Source organism: Chrysochloris asiatica, unplaced genomic scaffold, assembly GCF_000296735.1.
Source record: "Chrysochloris asiatica unplaced genomic scaffold, ChrAsi1.0 scaffold00105, whole genome shotgun sequence".
NCBI lineage: Eukaryota > Metazoa > Chordata > Mammalia > Afrosoricida > Chrysochloridae > Chrysochloris > Chrysochloris asiatica.
Genome location: NW_006408623.1, coordinates 3,844,784 through 3,866,610, shown reverse-complemented (window position 1 = coordinate 3,866,610; position 21,827 = coordinate 3,844,784). Strand labels below are relative to the sequence as shown.

The following is a 21,827-nucleotide window of genomic DNA, read 5'->3' as shown; positions in this document are numbered from 1 at the left end:
TTGTGCTTAACAATTGGCTTGCAACAAAATGTCTTGAAATGTGCTAACTGGCTCTTGTGAGCTAGTGGTATAAACCCACTCCAGCATACACTGACCTCAACCCCAAGGAGAGCTCAGGGCTATGATGTCCATTTCCTTATGATACTGGTCAAAGGGAGACAGACTTGGAGGTACTGCTGGTTTATTGTTGATTATTATTAAATATCCTTATGGAATCTTTGGGAAGAGGCAGGGGGAGGAATCTTTGTTGAGACAGAATGCCCCAGAGGAATCGCTATTCTTCTGTTCATTTAAATTCAGCCAGACCCTGGTCTTCCTTCTCTCCAATCTGTATATTACATGGAGGCCCAGAAATTGAGAGAATGACTCAAAAAACAAGAAAAGGAAAAAAGGAAAGGAGAAGACCCCAGTCACCGAGGAGGGACCAGCTTCCATGCAAAGGGGCAGGGCCCGGCCCGGCCCGGCCCGGCCCGGCCTAGCCTTGAAAGACAGACTGACAATAGCTGAGCTACACAGGTCAGCCTCTGCCTCCCAGACCTCAGCTCAAGCAAAGCAGACATAGCAGAGTGGAGCAGATGCCTTTATTGGTCTGACCAGCATGGTACCAATGATGGGCTTAGACAGAGCTTCCCTGGCTGTCCTGGCTCCTGCCTTCCCTTCCTTGGGAGTTCACACCACACCCCTGGGAGACAGGCATGTCCGGCAGGAGTGGCAGACAGAGCCAGGATAGGAAATAACGGGGTTGGGATCTGCAAGGGACTCCTGGTAATGTAGGTAATGTGGGGGAGTGAGGCCACTCAGTAAAACGTCCATCAGAGCAGAGCAGAGGCTTTCCTTGCCCAGGGCCCCGCCCTCACCAGGAATGGGTGGGTCTGGAGGGAGAGCCTCCCCTTGATGGCCTCCTACTGGGCCCTTAGTGCCTCATCTTCCTTGATGCTCTGCTCAAGGTAGGAATTTTTCTGTTCCAATTCTTTAATTTTTCTTCTACTGTTTTCTGTTTCTCTAGTAGCTGGTTATGAATTACCTCCTTGGACTAAAGGATAAACATTCTTCCTACACCTTCATTCATGTTAGTCTCATCTACCAAAGTCATAATCTCTGTATCTGTAAAATGTGCATGCTTTTTTGTTCTGTTTAGCTGTTCACTCTGTATGTCTGCAAGCTTCACCTTCTGTTGAGTGTCCATAACTTGGGCTTGAAGCTGTGTAAAGGCCTTCAACTCCAGATCCACGGGGCTGCCATCTTGGTTTGTTCTTTGTGCCTGTGAGGTGGGAGACGACTCTCCATTTCATTTTTGACAACTTCCAATTTCCCCAGATTCATACTTCGTACATTCCATGTTCCGACTTTCAATGGTTCTCTTCATTTTGAGTTGTGCCCCATCACGGGCTTTACTTCATTCACGTCATCACGGTCAACTCTACTTTGTGGAGGCAGCTCTTCCCCAGTCATATTTTGAGTGTCTTCCAATCTGAGGGGCTCATTTTCTGGCACTATTATCTGGCAGTGTTTCTCTGCTATTCATAAGGTTTTCAGTGACTAAATATTTGCAAGCAGTTCGTCACTCCATGTTCCTTCCTAGACTGTCTTTGTCTGGAAGCTCATCTGAAACCTATCCACCATGGGCGACCTTGCTGATATTTAAAATACCAGGGGCACAGCTTTCAGATGTGAGTTGCTGTGATTTTGCTCATAGAATCCTTCAATATTAATATTGTTACCCGAAGCTTGCATTTTTCTTCAGTTCTTTCAGCTTGAGAAATGCTGAGCGTTGTACATTCTTCCCTTTTGGTTTGAAGACTCCAAAATGTTTGGATTGCACATTTCATTCTAATATTTGAATGGGCCTTCTCGAACTGGAGATCTGTAGGTAAATGTAATTCTTAGATGTCCCATTTATATGTATCTACAAATCACCCAGTGACCTCTAAGACTAGATCCTGGGGGTCAATGTTGTTGTTAAGTGCTGTGAAGTCAGTTCTGATTCGTAGCTACCTTGTATAGGGTTTCTGAGGAGTAGCAGGTGGGTTTGATCTGCTGCCCTTGTGGTTAGCATTCCAGTGCTTATCCTAGAGTACCACACCAGAACTTCATCATCTGTATACATAAATCACCTGAGGATCTTGTTAAACTCTTGTTAGATTCTGATTCAGTATATCTGGGCTGGGAAAACAAATTCTCAGCAAGGGGTCCAACCCTGAAGGAGTCAGTTTAAAGCCAGCCTCCATACTGAATTGCAGCCTTAAAAACCCTACGAGGCAGTCTGACCCTACAGGTCCTATAGGGTCACCATGTGTGAGAATTAACTTGATGGTCATGATTTTATGATCATTTTTGTTGTTATTATTTATTACCTTCGTCTGTTCCAGTAACTGGGATGTATTTACGTTTGCAGGCTCCTCCGGCATCGCAAAATACAAAAATGATTTCATCCATAGTCATTTCCCAGCTGATGGATGAGAACCAATCCAGAGGCACCGGATCTGCAGGGCCAAGTGATGTCGCCCAGCCCTGCTCATGCCACGCGAAAGCATTGGTGGCGGTACCCTGCAGCGTGGACATCCACAGCGGACTGGCGCTGCTTCCCGCCAGCGTGAGGGTTCAGACACCTTCCCATGAGCCAGGGTCCTGGACTGAGCCACCGCCCTTGGAGAAGGGTTCACGCAGGGGTCCCCATCAAGGATTTGCGTCCATCACGGTCACAGCCCGGCGCGTGGGGCCCCCGGCCAGCGCCTTGCCGTGGGCGGGTGCTGGAGACGCACTGTGCAGCCAGTACGTGGCTGGGGGCTCTCTGCTCGCAGACCCTTGGGTTCTGGACGGTGGTGTGGAACTGACTGGGCCCCGCAGACCACTGGTGCGCACGGAGCTGTACAGAAACGGGGTGGTGGCGCGGCCCTGGCTGTGTGAGGGACACGTGTGCGGGGTCGCCGGTGGGCACAGCAGCCGGAGCGGCCGGCCCCCCGGAAAGGACCCGCTGCTGTTCAGTTCTTGCGTCCATCTCCGAGTGTCCCAGCCGTGCCCGAATTCCATCTACTACCTGGACAAGTCACTCTCTGTCCCCGTGGATCCACCTCCAACAGCCAGCCCTAAAGTGCACAGGTCTGCTCTGTCCCTCCACCTCAGCTGCAGTTCTCTCAGACCAACACCAGAGGGAGTCTGTGGCCTGGCTAAGGGTGAACCAATGGGCAGCGGCCTCCGAGTGGCCACTGAGCATGGGCAGAACCTTCTAGGCCCCTGCTGGCACCCAGGGCTTCAGGAGAACACCTTGAAGGGAGCCCCCGCACTGGTGAGGGCACGTCTGGGCAACAAAAGGTGTCCTTGGAGCAGCTCACCTGCTTTGGGCAATGCTGGACTTGCAGACGTGGGGACAGACCACCACGAAGTTGACTACCATGCTAGTGGTCATGCCAGCCAGCTGACCATCCACATCCCTGGTTGGAGCTACTCAGCAGGTGAGTGATTACTGACTTCAGGAGCAGGGAGGTAGGGACAGGTGGCCCAGACACCAGCCTCTGCAAGGCTGGTAAGTGGGCTCCTTTGCAGCGTTGTTCCTAGAGATTCTCAGAGATGCTTTGCTCTACTCCAAGTTGTCAATTGAGAGCTCTGACTAATGTCTGATGTGGGTCGGTTTTCTTAGAGGATCCTTTTGTGGATGAAGAGAGACAGCCCATTCTAGATTCTGTAACGAGTGTGGAAGTCAATTGAGCTCCTCAATGCAGTTCATTTAGACTGCGCCCACTGGTGGGGTTCAGAGAAGGATAAAGTGGTGTCCAACTCCAGAGATTTGTTGCTGTGGCAGGTGTCCAGAATTCTGCATTTTGACTTTTCCATCAGTGAGTCAATATCTACAGACCAGCCATAGACTCCTGGGTCCCAGCATTCAATACTGGTGTGTGTGTGTGTGTGTGTGTGTGTGTGTGTGTGTGTGTATTATAGATGCATAGAGTCAGTCAGTCCATGGGTGTCCCAAATGGTTCGCCCTGCACTACGCGCCTAAAAAGGAGGAGCCCTGGTGATACATTGGGTAAGCACTGGCTGTTCACCCAAAGGTTGGTGCGTCAAACCCAGCACTCGCTCCATGGAAGAAAGATACATGACAGCCTGCTTCTGTAAAGGCGGCAACCTTGGAAGCCCTGTGGGCCTGTGAGCCGGAAACGAGCCAACAGCCATGGGTTTGATTTGGGGTTTGGTACTAACCTTGAGGTACCATAGAAGGTAGGTCTGACAATCTGCTTTAGTAAAGATTACAGTCAAGACAACCCTGTGCGTCAGTTCCACTCCGTAACACACGGGGTCAGTGCGAGTCGGAATTGAATTGATGACAATAGTTCTATCTCTTTATGTATATTATTGTTGTTTAGTGCTGTTGACTGGTTCTGACTCATAGCAACCCTGTATAGAGACTCTGATAAGCAGCTGGTGGATTTGAACCACTGACCTTGCTGTCTAGTGCTGATCCTACAGCGCCATGTAGATACATATGTAATTGAGATTCCCTGATGGTATCCACAGTTAACATGTTCAGCTATTAACCAAAAAGGTGGAGGTTTGAGGCTACCCAGAGGCACCTAGGAAGATAGTCCTGGCCACCTGCTTCCAAAAAATCAACCATTAGGAATCCCATGGTGCACCGTTTGTACACTGACACACGTGGTTGGAAATCCCATGGTGCACCGTTTGTACACTGACACACATGGTTGGAAATCCCATGGTGCACCGTTTGTACACAGACACACATGGGGATGCTGGACACACATGGGGATGCTGTGAATTGGTGTTAGCTTGATGGCAACTGGTATGTAGAAGGGAATGTCAAAGATTTCTTGGAAAATTTTCATTTCATTCCACTTTTCCATGAACTTTTGGAAGCCTACTCACCATACACACACTCGAATGAGCATCCATCCACCTTCTCCCTTCCTCCTGGCTAGGCACGTTGTGACTGACCGTGCCAAGTGGCAATCTCCCTGGTTTTGTCTGTCTGCTAAGTTGACTTGGCCGGGATCTGCTGTCCATTTTCTCCCCCTGCCAGACCCAGCCAGAAATCCCTAGGTCGGCTGCCCAGGAACCCCCCTCCTCTCTAGAGAGCTCTGGGAGGGAAAGCAGACGTTCACCGGAGGCGGCCTGTGTTCTCTCCATCTCTGTGTAAACTTCCGACGTTCAGCTTGACTTTCTTTGAGAGACTCTGCTTTATGAATCAGCCACTTTCCACTTGGGAAAAATATTTAAAGATAATAGTAAGAAAATTGAAAACATAGTGTCTGTGTAATAATTTTACAGCATGATTTCTATCCATGAAGGCTTTATTAATTAATAAAAATGACTGTAAAACATCTTAAAGCTATAATATGCATAACACTATTAAATCATGTCATTAATTTTAACAAGTGTATATGTATATATCTATATGCACTTGAATGCTCTGAGATTTTTAAGGCAGTTTGGACATGGCTTTTAGATTGATGAAAACATTCAAAGGCTCTGACTCTTAGACATACCGACGAGAAGGAAAATGTCAGCAGCCGTCAGAGAGCTCCAATCGAACTCCAGTTTAGTATTTAGAGTATGCTCGAGCCAAGCACTTTGCCTTCCTTATTGAAGAAGATTCCAGAACCTATTCGAGTTCAACTTGCCCTGTTGTATCCCCCTCACACTGAAGTACATCCGTGCCCACTCCATGCCTCACAGTGTGAAATAATCATGTGGATTGACAGTGCTTTTCATCAAAGTGTCTTTAAAAATAACTGTCGTCAGATCTCAAACAGTCATCTCAGAGGGGCGCAAGAGCAAAGAAAATTCTCCCGAATTAGTTTTGGCTTTGGCACAGAAGAGGTTTCTGATTGTGACTTTGTGAAGTGACTACTCTCGGAACTGATTTTCTTAGGCAAACAGTGCCATTGCATTTCCCGAGAGCCGACTTCCCTCAGACTAAGGATCCATCTGAAAGCTTCACGTGTCGCTCAAAATCCTGTGGCCTCATCTCCTCAGACCGAGGGAGTCCTGAACACCTTTAGTTAGAATCGCTGCCTTTTATTTTCTGGCTCAGTGAACTTGGACAAGCCACACAATCTCTGAGCTTTTCTTCCTCATCTGGGTAATGAAACGAGGGAATGGATTTGATGTTCTTGAAGGTCTCTTCCAACTTGAATTTCTGCTCTATTTGCCCAGCGTAGAATTGTGAGGGACAAGTCCTCGTGTGGCACTGTGGGATAAAGCACTGGACTGCAAGGTCAGTTCGAACCACAAGGTCAGCAGTTCAAACTCACCAGCTGCTCCTTAGAAACTCATGGGGTCGCCATGAGTCGGAACTGACTTGACTCATTGACACTTAACAACCACAACAACAATGTGGAGTACTGGTGTGGCGCTGTAGGATAAACACTGGCCACAAGGTTGGTGGTTTAAACGTACCACCTGCTCCTCAGAAAACCTATACGATGTCATTATGAGTGGGACCCAACTGGCTCAAAAGCACTTAACAACAACAACAACAACTACAATGGGTCCTTCAGTCATAAAAATCCAAAGCCATAGAGCCCTGGTGTCCACCATTTTGGGCACAGGTCTCAGATGCATGTGAGTATACATGTGAGAGTACACACCCCTCACACACTCACACACACTACATCACCCCACATAGATAAGTCTTCTCATACACACACACCACATACACCCCAACATAGATGACACCTCACCCCACCCACACCACATACACCCCATCACAGATAACCCCTCACCCCACACACAGCACATATACCCCAACACAGATAACCCCTCACTTCACCCACACACACCATACACCCCAACATAGATAACCCCTCACACACACCACTTACACATACCCCACATAGATAATCCCTCATACACACTCACCACATACATACATACACACCACATAGATAACCCCTCACACAGCACATACGCACATACACCCCACATAGGTAACCCCCCCCACACACACACACATTCCCTTTTGCTGGTGTTCCCATTAAGAAACTCATTTCCATGGTGTGCTTCCTTGTCTCCTGAGAAGATATATTTTCTTGCCTGAAGCTTATAAGCACCGCTCTTGCTAGCTGTCACCACCTGTCCTAGCAGAATCTATAAAACGGTCTTCAAGGGTGAGTTTGCTGACCTTCCATCTTGATGAAGCTTTGTAGCCTTCAATGCAAGTGCCTTCAGACAGTGGTGGTGTTCATTAAAACTCAAAGGAACTGTTTGCATTTTCCTGACTGAAAATGGACTCTTGTCTTAGGCATTCTTGACAACCAACCTCCTGTGGCTACATGTACTATTAGTGGTCTTCATACTTCACAGTTCCTGAACCTGATTCTTTTCATCGGAAGGACCCCTAAATACCTCATGAGCCGCATCCTCTGAGGCCGCCTTATTGACGTTCAGCTTCTTGGCGGGTGCAGCCTGGGAGGTTCTACAAACAAGGCAATTTGAGTTCTCCTCATTAGGTCGCTGGACAGAAAGTCCTACAAATTGTATTCTTGAATGTTCTATAGCACTTCCTGGAGGAAGATGACTAGAACTGTGAAGACTGTTACAACACTCCCTGCAGATTGGGGCACCCGCTGGGACACAGCATTGCAGCAGACAGGTGGGGACGTGCGGTCTCTTCAGGGGCTCAGGGTTTCAGAACTGTTTTACTCTGGGTCTTATGCCTCAGTCGCTGTGTTAGTGAGCACTCAGCTAGCATTGTGTTTGGTGGCCATTCACAAATCCCTTCATCTGTTATAAGAACTGCACTTCATCACCATGGATACCATCACCTGCCACCCAGAAGACAAGTACTGCGGACCTCTTCAGTGCCAGACCCCAGACCACATCCACTGAATTCATTATTTTAAATTATCCAAATTATTCTGGAAGGGAATATCATCACTATTTTGCAAATGAGACAAATGAAACTTGAAATATGCCCAAGTCCACGGGGCCACTAAATGCCAGAGTTGAAAGTAGCCTTGGGGATTTGATAAACAGCAAAGATGTCAGTTTGAAGACTAAGGTGCATCTGACCTAAGCCATGGTGTATTTTCAATAGCCTCATAATGCATGTGAAACTTGGATAATGAGTAAGGAAGACATGCATTTGAGTTATGGTTGTCGTTGTTGTCAGGTGCCATTGAGTCGGAACCGACTCATAGCGACCCCATGCACAGCAGAGCGAAACAATGTCCGATCCTGGACCAACCCCACCACCGCTGCCACACTTGACGCCATCAATGACGCCACCTGGCTGATCCATCTCATTGGGGGTCTTCCTCTTTTTCTCTGACCCTCCATCTTACCAAGCATGACATCCTTCTCCAGTGACTGTTCTCTTCTGACAATATGTCCAAAGTATGAGAGACGAAGCTTAGCCATCCTGGTCTCCAAGGAGCACTCTGGCTGCACTTCTTCCAAAACAGATCTATTGGTTCTTTTGGCAGTCCATGGCACTTTCAGTATTCTCCTCCAACACCACAACTCAAAGGCATCAATTCTTCTACGATCTTCCTTATTCACTGTCCAGCTTTCGCATCCATATGAGGTTATTGAAAATATCGTGGCCTGGGTCAGACGCACCTTAGTCCTCAAGCTGATATCTCTGCTCTTCAACACTTTAAAAAGTTCCTGTGCAGCAGATTTGCCCAATGCAATAATACATCGTCTGATCTCTTGACTGCTGCTTCTGTGAGTGTTGATAGTTGATCCAAGAAGAATGAAGTCCTTGACAACTTCAGTCTTTTCTCCATTGATAAGAATGTTGTTTATTGGTCCAGTGGTGAGGATTTTTGTTTTCTTTACATTGAGATGCAACCCATACTGAAGGCTGTGTTCTTTGATCTTCATCAATAAATGTTTCAAGTCCTCTTCACTTTCAGCAAGCAAGATTGTATCATCTGCATATCGCAGGTTGTTAATGAGTCTTCCTCCAATCCTGACGCCACGTTTTTCTTCATAGAACCCAGCTTCTCGTATTATTTGCTCAGCATACAGGTTGAATAAGTATGATGAAAGAACACAACCCTGTCTCACACCTTTCCCAATTTTAAAACATTCAGTGTTCCCATGTTCTGTTCGAACAACTGCTTCTTGGTCCAGGTACAGATTCCTCAGAAGTACAATTAAGTGTTTTGGAATACTCATACTTCTCAATGTTGTCCATAGCTTGTCATGATCCACACAATCGAAAGCCTTTGCGTAGTCAATAAAGCATAGGTAAACATCCTTCTGGTATTCTCTGCTTTCAGCCAAGATCCATCGGACATCAGCAATGATATCTCTCGTTCCACGGCCTCTTCTGAATCCAGCTTGAACCTCTATGGTGCTGGTAATGAACACTGAAAGTACCATGGATTACCAGAAAAGCCAACACATCTGTCTTCATAGTAGCACAACCAGAATGTTCTTTGGGAGGGAGGCTGGTGAGACTTCACCACATGTGCTTTAGACACATCACCAGGAGGAAGCTCTCCTTGAAAAAGGACATCATGCTTGGAAGAGGGTCAGCAAAAAAGAGGAAGAACCCAAAGAGAGGGGTTGGCATAGTGATTACACTAACAGGCTGAAGATGGCACGGTGGGTACATGGGATTGCTATGCGTCAGAACACTAAAAGACGTCTGACAATAACAACATTCATCACCTGTCTTTTGTATGTGTCTGAAGTGATTGAAAATACCACAGCATGGGTCTGGCATCTTTGCTGTTTAACACTTTAAAGAGGTCTTGTGTAGCAGAATTGCCCCGTATTTGGTTTGATTTCTTGACTACAGATTCCATGGATATTAACTATGGAGCCAAGTAAAAATGAAAGAAATCTTTGACAACATCATGGAGGTGCTGATGAAGATAATTCCAATATACCTTCTGTCACCTATGAGATAGTGCTTTTTATGATATGCTCCTAGTGTGGCTCTGTAGGATCAAACTAGAAAGTCGGCAGTTCAAACCCACCAGCTGCTCCTCAGAAACCCTACACTGGGTCGCTGAGTCGGAACTGACTCGACGGCACTTAACAACATTAACAATAGCTACTCTAACCATTCTCTCATTGTTGAGCATTTAAGGTGATACTAAAAATGTCTTACTTTTTGGAATAAAATTAATGTGAACACTTGAGTATAAAGCTAGATTTTTTTTCATTTTGGAATAAAATAAATAGGGCTTTGAAATAAAATGTCTGAGTCAGCATAGCAACCTCCTTAAGGTTCCTGACTCACCTTCCTAATTATGGCCCGAAGCAACTTGGGCTGAAACTTCGTTTCTCAGGTTCCATTGCAAAGATTAGGTACCAGTTTGTCATTCTTCACAAATTTCCGGGTGAAAATTGCTACGCTGCTGTGGTTGTGGGTGGCATTTCTATGATCGCTGGTGAAAGGACCCTTCCTGTGTTTTCGTCCCTTTCTCATCTTGACCTCCCCTGACCCACCCCATGACTCAGTGCCTCAGTGATCCCCCACCCCCAGTGCTGTCTCTCCAGACCTTAGTTCACTCATGGTTTCCTCAGCCTTAAAACCACTGACGGTTTAAACCAGACCCTTGTCGGTTGTGGGGTGGTCCTTATTCATTGGTGGGCACTTAGCAGCATCCCTGGCCTCTACCTAATGTCCGTAGTGCCCCTGCTGCCCCCAGGAATGGCAAACATAGATGTCTCCAAAACCCACTGCCATTGACTCGCTTCCAACTCATAGTGACCCTGTCTAGGATTCCTGAGACTGTAAGTCCTAATGGGGGCACACAGCCTCATCTTTCTCCCATGGAGCCACCGGCGGGTTTGAACCACCAACCTTGTGGTTAGCAGTCAAGTGCTTATCCTACAGCGCTATCAGGGCTCCTTGAAATGTCTCTAGTTGTTGCCAAACACACTGAGGAGCACAATCACTGTCTGAACAATCCTGGTTCCCAGGATGCCCACTGTAACTGTGGTCAGTCCTCCCTGTGACTGTGGACGGTCCTCCCTGTGACCGTGGACGGTCCTCCCTGTGATCGTGGTCAGCACTCCCTGTGATCGTGGTCAGTCCTCCCTGTGATTGTGGTCAGTACTCCCTGTGATTGTGGTCAGTACTCCCTGTGATTGTGGACGGTCCTCCCTGTGACCGTGGATGGTCCTCTCTGTGATTGTGGTCAGTCTTCCCTGAGACTGTGGACGGTCCTCTCTGTGACTGTGGTCAGTCTTCCCTGAGACTGTGGACGATCCTCCCTGTGATTGTGGATGGCCCTCCCTGTGATTTTAGACGGTCCTCGCTGTCACTGTGGACGGTCCTCCCTGTGACTGTGGACGGTCCTCCCTGTGACTGTGGACGGCCCTCCCTGTGACTGTGGACGGCCCTCCCTGTGACCGTGGACAGCCCTCCTTGTGAGTGTGGATGGTCCTCCCTGTCACCATGGACAGCCCTCCCTGTGAGTGTGGACGGCCCTCCCTGTGACAGTGGACGGTCCTCCCTGTGAGTGTGGATGGTCCTCCCTGTGATTGTGGACGGCCTTCCCTGTGATTGTAGACGGTCCTCCCTGTCATCATGGACGGCCCTCCCTGTGATTGTAGACGGTCCTCCCTGTCACCGTGGACCATCCCCTCTCAGTAGCTCTCCACCTCAGCTGACTTGCAGAAGACCCCCCCACAGCAGTCGCTACCCCGAGCTTCAGCTCCGCAGTGCTCAGACTCCAGGCCCTGCCTTTCTCCATGATGTGATTTCCGCTTCCTGGGGGTCAGCCCAATGGCGCGTCCAGGCTGCATGTGCATTGAAGGCAGGATCTGAGTGTCACCCTTCGTAGCAGACAGCAGTCAGTCAGGACGTGGGTGCTCTGGGGCAGGGCAGATCTCCTGATGACACAATAAAGCCCCTGTTGATGTCACACCCACTGAACGCAGCACCAGGCCACAGTCACTCTTTCCCTCCACTCTCCGGTGGCCTCACTGAAAACCTCTCTGGCAAGGAAAGGGTGGAGAGCCAGGTAAGACTCTGTCAGGAGGTAGGTTGTCAGACGTGAGGTGAAAACTGGAATTTCTCTCATGGGAAAATGTTTCAAAGGAACTTGGTGAGAATAAGCAGGTATTGGCATGCAGCAAGTTTCTTATCATCTAGGTGGTCAGCTGACTGTTAAACCAGTGAAAACATATGATCAATGGATCAAAACTACTTAGAATAACTTTGTTGTTGTTGTTGTTAAGTGCCGTCGAGTCGGTTCCGACCCATAGTGACCCTATACAGGGTTTCCTAGGCTGTAAATCTTTACGGGAGCAGGAAGCCTCATCTTTCTCCCACGGAGCGGCTGGTAGTTTCGAACTGCTGGCCTTAAGGTTTGCAGCCCAATTCATAACTACTACGCTACCAGAGCTCCTTAGAATAACTTTAGGGTGGGTATAAACATACCTCTTTTGTAACCCATGGTGCATGTAAGTACCACTTTGCATGTCCTGCCTGTGGGTTTTCTGAGAGGTTTTCCCTCATATATGGTATGTGCTGGCTTCAGGGCAGGGGCAGTTACAACTGCACCAACCAGAAGCAATTTGTTGGTGACACAAGCTGTGTTGAGAGGGTATTGTACGAGGTGGTACATCCTGGAGGATTGAGTGTAGAAAACGTGCCTCTGGGATTGTGTGCATGGAAATCAGGCCTGTCAGTGCAGCTGCTGCCCCCGTGTGTTCGTGGGAAGGTGTGGTGTTTGGGAGTATGTAATATTCAAGTGACTGTTTTTCCAGGCTTCATCCCACCTACCTTACCATCAGAGTCCATTGGGACACATGTGCCCTACATAACCTTTATCAAAAGCCATCTTAACCTAACCAAAATGAAAAACCACGCAGTGATCCAACATGCATCCTGGTAGTGAAGAAACATTATTATTTACAAAATCTTTCAAGCAAAAAAATAATTTTGGTGACAAAAGGATTAACCCTTAGTAAGTTTTGATGAGATTGTATCATTTCATCCATAAACCTTAAATATGCCATTCAGATCATCTCTGAGAATCTCATATCTACACATTGCTCATTTCAGCCCTCCTAACTGGATAACAACCTTAAGCTTACTTGAACTAAGTAAGCTATTATATTTTCAGTCACCTCATGTGCATGTAAAAGTTGGATGATGGATATCACAGAATTGACGCATTTGAGTTATGGTGTTGGAGAAGAATACTGAAAAGTACCATGTCCTGCCAAAAGAACAAACAAATCTGTATTGAAAGTACAGCCAGAACGTTCCTTAGAAGCCAGGATGGCCAGACTTCACCTCTCACACTTTGTACATGTTATCAGGAGGGACCAGTCCCTGGAGAAGGACATCATGCTAAGTAAAGTGGAGGGTCAGTGATCAAGAGGAAGACCCCCAACAAGATGGATTGGCTCAAGCATAACAGTTGTGAGGATTGTGCAGATCCGTACATCGAATCACTGTGAGACAGAACCAATGCGAGTGAAAGGCACCTAACAACAACATCAACAAGAAGTTCTGAGCCTTTCCTGCCCCTGAGGGACCGCCCGCAGCTGTATGAATGGGCACATTGGTTTAGGAGATGGCATTGCTGTGATACCAGTCAAATGCACAGCTTGCCCGAGACACATGAAGAGATGCCTGATGACAGCGGACAGGACCTTGGTCAGGTGCTTGAAATCTGGAAGCAGCAGAGCAGTCCCCCCCGCCCCCCCCCGCGTGGATGGTCAGGCTGAGCTCGCAGGAGCACCGTGGGCTTGGGAATAAGGCCCACCTGAGTTCTTGGGAATAAGGCCCACCTGAGTTCTTGGGAATAAGGCCCACCTGAGTTCTACCACTTCTCCCCAAGTGTCCTTCATGGGATCGTCTGCACGAGGAACACTGCGCAGTGCATTGGGGACTGGGTGCATTTTGTAATTCTATGGGGTTCCTTTCTCATCTGAACTGTCGGCTAGAAGTCAACTTAGACATGAAGGAGGAAGTGGTGACAGCATTTAGGATCTCTAGGGAAAGCTGTTTCAGATGCAGGGGACCCCCGGGAACCAGAGAGAAAGCAGTAGTGAGAACCGGACCCTGGGCTCCGTTCTGTTGACTGGTTGAGTTCTGGCTGTGGTTCCAATCAAATTCATGCAGATGGTCAATTGTCTTTAAAAACATTTGTGTGTGCTTTCAGCTTTGCCAATTAAACTTTGGAGAATACGAGATGCATGAAGATGCATAACTTCATCTTAACCTAGGTTGTTAAAGTCATTCATTATTAAATGCAGACATACAAGGGGGCTTCAAAAAGTTCATGGAATGAATGGAATCAAAAGATAATGAACTCTCTCCACAAATTTTTGGAAGTACTTTTGTACTTCTTTCATTGCTATCCCATGTTATCTCCAGTGTTAAGTTGGAGCCATGTGAAGACATTCCTGCAAGAGGAAGTATCAAAGAGATACGAGGGCTCTAGTCATCTCTTGTGGTTCAGGAGGGTTGGTCCAGGTGTCTGAACTAGGGGAGGGTGTCAGAGCCCACATCTCCCACATCTCCCACATCTGGATCTGTGCCTCCCTACTTCAGAGCTCTGTTTGGGAGGACAGCATGCCCCTTCTACCTGTTGTCTTGATCTGCAGCTATTGAGAGGCAATGGCCAGAATATACAAGGTAGAGGTCCCATGAGGTCCTCAGGTCATAGACACAGGCCGAGTGCCCACTGTGTAGAACACAGCCTTTGTCCTGCCACCTAAGGTAGGCATCTGCCCCACCCACTCTGGTGATGGTGATCAGTACTCTATAGGAACAGTAAAGTATATTGTCTGGGCCAGGAGTATATAAATTAGCCCATTAGGTAGTTGTTGTGTAAAGATTCAGAAGCTGTTGATAAAAGCTCTAAAAATTACCTTTGTCTCAGCCATTTTCTCCCCATTAGCTGAAATGTTTGCATGTAAGGACTATTACCGTTTTGCTCTCTGGTAGACTGTGTTCATTGTAACCATGGTTCGGTAGTGTGCCACATCACGTGTGTCGTTCAATGCTGTTTATGTAGGACTCAAGGAAAAATGTCTCCTCTCCCTGTTGCCGTAACTGTGCGTCTTCTGAGCAGCTCTTTAGTTTTGGTCTCCAGGCTGGAACTTTGTGGTTCCTAATGCTTCTCCTTTGACATTGAGAGAAGTCAGAGTTCAAGTTGAGGCCAACTCGCGCAGATATATAGGATCTTACCACAACATTTAATTTCCAAAACTCACTCCTGACTTGTTGTACCTTGTTGTTGTTGTTGCTGTTGTTAAGTGCTATTGAGTCGGTTCTGACCCATAGCGACCCTGAACTGGGTTTCTGAGGCTGTAAATTTTTTTGGGAGCATCTTTCTCCCGCCCACTTGTAAATATGTAAATTGGCTAAAGGGACGGAAACAGGAGGTGGTTCTGCCTACCATCTGCTCCTCCTCAGCAGGACATTTACATTAAAGGCCCAAACTTGCCTTTGAGTTAGAAGCAAGGTGTTATTAAGTTATGGAAGTTCTTTTCAGACATGGATGACTCAGTTGTTGCAGAAGATAAAAGCTTTCCATATTTTTGCATGCAGATGGGCCATCTTTAGGTATTTTGGGTCAAATGACTTTTGAGTTTCCCATAGATATATTTGTACCAAAGGCCGAGCAGTTCAGAATTATAGACAAAGGAGTCATGACAAGGGGACATCGGGCCCTAGCCAGCAAAATGGGGAAGAGTGGTGCACAATACACATTGAAGGTAAAAACATTAAAAATGCAGGGGGCTAACTATGTAGATAAGTTAGACTTGGTGCTGATGTGACTTGTAACAAGTCACATCATCCCAACCTCTTAGTCCCAAAGCCTACCTTGGTCATCCGCCCTACCATTGGCGCATTCCTTCCTCCCCCAGTGTAACACCACTCACAATAGGTTACTTAGAAAAGGGTCTCACTTCATTCAGCCGCTTCTTCAATTCCTAATGTATTTTGTGTTTTTTAGTTATTGAAAAAGCAAAATGTGCGTTGTTAAAATTAAAATCCATAAAAATGGACCATAGCCCACTACTCAGAGGTAACATCACCACTGATGTTTCAGTGGGTCCCCCAGACAGATCGTGGTTCTCATATAGAAATGCTCCCAGACACTGCAGAGCTCTTCCCTCCCTGCACCTCCCCACCCTTCCCTTCCCTTCCCTTCCCTTTCCTTCTTAACACCAGCTCTGGAAGACTTCATTTTCTCAGCAGTGGATGGTCATCTTCCTGTTCATGTCCTTCACAGTCCTCTGTGCGTCATTTAATCTGATTCCTTTATGTGACTGTCTTATAAAACCTTACTGCTATACCGTTTGATCATTTCCATTTTTTTTAACAATGTGTTGATGAATGTCCTTGTAGAGAAATCTTTGTATTTAATGTGATTCCCTGAAATTGGATTCTTAAAATTTCTGCATCAAAGGATAGGCATAATATTTTTTAAGACTTTTTAATATTGATTTCCAAATTGTACTCTGCAATATTCTATCAGATTGTCCTATAAATATATAAATACCACTTTCCTTAAACATGTGTAAGGATTGGGCACTGTGATTACAAAATTTTCCATGTCAGTTTGCCAAGTGAAAACTATTTGATAAGATCTGAATGTCCTTTATTTTTGGCAGAGCAGTTGGACTTCTTCGTGTTTATTACCCATCTCTTGTTTTTTATTTTGTGAATTTCCTGTTTATGTCCTTTGCTCATTTTTCTTTAGGCATAATTATCTTTTAAAAAATTATTCACATTATGGTGTTTGGGGATTTTTTTGTTTTTATATTTTACTTTTTAATATTTGTGGGGATTTTCAAAACTTTGATTTTTAAATAATTTTAGATTTACAGAAAAAATTTCAAACACATTATCTAGAAGTTTGTATACTCTTTGCTGCCCTACTTTCCTTATTGTTAACAGTTTATATAACCAGATACCTAAGCCAGACTTTCTCAGCCTTGACACTGTTGATAATTTGGGGGCAGGTATGTTTTAGAGTCTTGGTGTGGCATGGTAGGATAAGCGCTGGACCACAAGGTCAGCATTTCAAACTCACCAGCTGCTCCTCAGAAACTTTAAGCAGGGTCATTATGAGTCAGAACCACCTTAATGGTGCTTAATAGCAATAACAACAATCTATTGGCTATGGGGAGTTCTGTGTATTGTAACATGGTCAGCTGTATCCTTGGTCTCTACTGACTAGATATTAGCAGCTCTTTCCTGTCTCTCACAAGAGCTCCAGACATTGCCAAAATATCTGCTGGGGAGTAAAACCAGCCCCCCCACCCCACCCCACCCATGAGAACTACTGCTCTAGACTAAGAGCTTAATACTGGCACATAGTGTTTGTAACTAAACTGTAGGCTTCATCCCGACTCCACCCGTGTTTCCACTCATGTCTCTTCCCTGTCCCAGGATCCAATCCAGGATAAGCCTGTTGCCTTTTGTCACCATGTCTGTCTGTGGTGATTTTGAGCATCCAGATGTTTTTTTATTGTAACCTTTTGCTTGCAGTGGCAGGCTTGGGAAAGCCTTCAGTACCTCCATCCATCTCCCCTAGTACTTCTATCAAAGTCAACTCTGTACTTCCTCAGGCTGTCTCTCCCTGTGCGCTGTGAGGTTGGGATCTCTTCTTCCTAAGCCGTAGGCCAGTTGTCTACAGACCCCTGATGAGTTAGATCACTACCCCTTACTGCTGGGGAATGCCAAACATCCTAATGCTTTTCTTATACAGGATTTCCTGGAGTTATTCAATGGTTTTCTTAAAGAAGTGTTCACACAACACTCTCAGGTCCCAGAATGTGTCTCTTGGCCTCTGTTTGAACTTAAACTCAAAGCTCTTGGTGGTCACAGAGCATCAGTGGCCCCCAGAGCAACTGCATTTGTTCCCCAGTTTTCTCTTGACCTTCGAAGAGATTCCTCACCTTCTTGCAAGCTCAGCCTTATATTGGAAATCTGTATTTATATCTATTTCCAAGGTTTGGGATTGCTTTACGTGAGGATTTTTGGGGTCTCTTAATGTCACAAGTAAAATTTTGCTAAAGATAATTCAGAAACAGCTACACAGCTACACCAGTACATTGACAGGGAACTGCCAGAGGTTCCTGCTGGATTCAAACGAGGACGTGGCATGAAGGATGTTGTTGCTGATGTCAGAGGGATTTTGGCAGAAAGCAGAGAATACAAAAACATGTTTATAAGTGTGCTTTATTGACTATGCAAAGGCTGTTGACTGGGTGGATTACAAAAAGCTATGGACAACGTTGCAGAGAATGGGTCACCCGGAACCCTTCATTGTACTCATGGGGAGCCTGGACACAGGCCAAGAGGTAGTGGTTCGAACAGAACAAGGGAACACTGAATAGTTTAAAATAAGGAAAGGTATGCACCAGGGTTGTGTTCTTTCACATTTATTCTATCTGTATGCTGAGCAAATAATCTGAGAATCTGGATTATATGAGGAAAGATACGGAATTAGGATCAGAGGAAGGCTCATTGTGTCATCTGCGATATACCGATGATACAACCATGTTTGCTGAAAGCGAAGCGAACTTAAACTATATACTGATGAAGGTCAAAGACCACAGCATTCCATATGGGTTGCACCTCAATGTAAAGAAAACAAAATTCCTCAATACTGAACCAATAAATAACATCATGATAAAGGAGAAGAGATTGAAGTTGTCAATGACTTCTTTTTGCTTGGATCCTCTATCAGCATTCAAACAGATGTCAGTTTGAGGACTAAGGTTCACCTGACCCAAGCCATGGTGTTTTCAGTAGCCTCATATACATGTAAAAACTGGACAATAAACATGGAAAGTCGTAGAAGAATCTATACATTTGAATTACGGTATTGGAGAAGAATATTGGAAGTACCATATACTTCCAGAAGAGGAACAAACAGATTTGTGTGGGAAGAAGTATAACCAGAATGTTCCTTAGATACAATGATGGCAAGACTTGGTCTTTCATACTTTGGACCTGTTCTCAGGAGGGACCAGTCCCTAGAAAAGGACATTATGCTTGGTAAAGTCAGCCAAAAAAAAAGGAAGACCTCCAATGAGATGGTTTGGCACAGTGGTAGCAGCAATGGGCCCAAGTGTAAAAACAATGGGGGGAATGGTGCAGTCTTTCATTGTGTTGTGCACAGGGTTTCTGTGAATTGGATCTGACTCAAATCCTCACCAGTGGACCAATAAACCACATTCTTATCAACAGAGAAAAGATTGAAATTGTCAAGGACTTCATTCTTCTTGGATCAACTATCAACACTCACGGAAGCAGCAGTCAAGAGATCAGACGACGTGTTGCATTAGGCAAATCTGCTGTACAAGACCTTTTTAAAGTGTTGAAGAGCAAAGATGTCAGCTTGAGGACTAAGGTACACCTGACCCAGGCCATGGTATTTTCAATAACCTCATATAGATGCGAAAGTTGGACAGTGAATAAGGAAGACCATAGAAAAATTGATGCCTTTGAGTTATGGTGTTGGTGGAGAATACTGAAAGTGCCATGGACTGCCAAAAAAACCAATAGATCTGTTTTGGAAGAAGTGCGGCCAGAGTGCTCCTTAGAAGCCAAGATGGCCAAACTTCGTCTCACATACTTTGGACATATTGTCAGGAGGGAACAGTCACTGGAGAAGGATATCATGCTTGGTAAGATGGAGATTCAGAGAAAAAGAGGAAGGACCTCCCCCTCCCCCCAACGAGATGGTCTGGCCAGTTGGCAGCACTGATGGACTCAAGTGTGGCAACAGTAGTGAGGTTGGCCCAGGATCAGACATTGTTTTGTTCTGTTGTGCATAGGGTCGCTATGAGTTGATGCCGACTTGATGGCACCTAACAACAACAAAGGCTCCTAACAACAACATCAAAAACACCAATCTACCACATTAAGGGAAATAAAAGATTTCATGAATATATATATTTTTAATGATAGAATCTTGTTGATTCTATTCCATAAAAATATAATGTTAGGGTTTATTGGGTTTAAAAATTGTGTGTGGGTTAAGTTGTCATTACAGTGTTAACTTTTCCTTGTGCAAGTACATGGAATGCCTTTTTGTTTGTACTTAAATGATGACTATACTTTAAGATTCTTTTTTGCTTACATTATATTTTTCTAACATTATTAGAGATTTTATTAAGCTGTAAGAGTGAGTTGTTTCCTATTTTATCGAAAGTTTTTAATGAACATGAAATAGTTTCCAAATATTCAGATTATATGGCAACAGAAGCCTGAGTTAATTTCTCAATGTTAGACATTTAGCTAGATTCCTAATTTTTCACCATTATAAATAATACTTTGTGTATAAAACTTTGGCTGTACACGCATCTTTGTTTGTAAAACTTTGGCCACACTTCTGATCTTAAGCCATATCGGTATCTCTCAAAAGAGAATTTGGGGTAAACGATTTGAACATTCTAACATCTTTTGAGTGTTTATTATCATGTGCTTTGCAAACAAGTTTTACTAGTGTATACTACACATAGCAAGGAGCTCTGGTAGCGTAGTGGTTATGAATCAATCTGCTGACCTCAGGCTCAGCAGTTCGAAACTACCAGCTGTTCCGCAGGAGAAAGATGAAGCTTTCTGCTCCCATAAAGATTTGTTGTTGTTATTGTTAGAAACCCTGTACAGAGTCGCTGAGTTGGAACCGACTCCATGGCACAGAACCACCACCACCACCACTGCTCATAGCAGTGTGGAGTGCTCTTTCTGGTCCTAGTGTGGATAAGCACTAGACTGCTAACCTCAAGTTTGGTGGTTCATAACCACCAACTACTCCTTGGAAAAACCCTCTAAGGGTCACTGTTAATTGCATCTGACTCAGGGGTACACAACAGCATCGTGTAGCATAGGGAATTCTGTTGTGGTGTTGTAAAATAAGCACTGGACTGTTAACCATAAAGTCGGTGGTTCAAACTCGCCAGCAGATTCATAGACACCCTATATAGGGTCACTATGTGTCAGAACTGACTCAACAGCACTTAACAATATCAACATGTAACATAGGGAATCCTGGTGTGGCACTGTAGTATGAGCACTGAACTGCTAACCACAAGGTTGGCAGTTCAAACTCACCAGCTGCTCCTTGGAAACCCTATACAGGGTCACTATGAGTTGGAACCGACTCAATGGCACTTAACAATTGCATGGTCTAGCAGAGGTCTTGGTATGGTGCTATAGGATAAACACTGGCCTGCTACCCACAAGGTCAGCTGTTCAAACCAACCAGCTACTCCTCAGGGTCTCCAGGAGTTGGAAATGTCTCGAGGACCTGCAACAAAATAACATGTGACACAGGGAAGAGTCCTGACGTCGCTGTGTAGGATTAGTATTGGGCTGCTAACCATAACGGTGGTGGTTCATAACCCACCAGCTGCTCCTTGGAAACCCTATGCAGGCTCACTATGAGTCAGAACCTACTCAATGGCACTTAACAACAAGAAGAACAATGTATTCCCTCGAAAAGCAAGTCACAGCTGGTCCTTGAATGTGCAGGACCTTATGTGCAGATGTTTTCCTGTTGGGTCCCAGGAGAGAACAGTATTGTGAGCTTTCAGTGGACCCCCAATGCTGGAGCTCACACAACAGGAGACTAAGCTATGCATCAGGTTAGACCCCTGTTGTTCAAGAGTCAAGCGTGCATCAGATTCGGGTTTTCAATGGGAGGTTGGCACCCTAACACCCACGTCGCTCAAGGATCAACTGGATGTCTTTGTTGACACTTTGCTAATTTGCTAAGTGGAAAGTAGGAACCGTAGTTCTGTCTCCGTCAGGTAGGTTGTCCCCACTGATTCCCCGTCCTCTTCAGCTCTGTGAGGAATTTTCCCTAGGAATCTCTTGTCCTTATCTCTCTCATGGCATGAGGGACCATGGTGTCATATAT

At 45.7% G+C, this 21,827-nt stretch overlaps 1 protein-coding gene across 1 annotated transcript in view; it reads left to right on the top strand.

Moving 5' to 3' along the window:
- The window catches only part of LOC102820918 (chromosome unknown open reading frame, human C10orf90), a 311,848-nt gene that overhangs the window by 229,580 nt on the left and 60,441 nt on the right, over nucleotides 1-21,827 (top strand). The window contains exon 4 of the mRNA XM_006867473.1: nucleotides 2,396-3,452. Within this exon, the coding sequence (XP_006867535.1) occupies nucleotides 2,396-3,452 (1,057 nt within the window). The remainder of the gene's footprint in view (nucleotides 1-2,395; nucleotides 3,453-21,827) is intronic.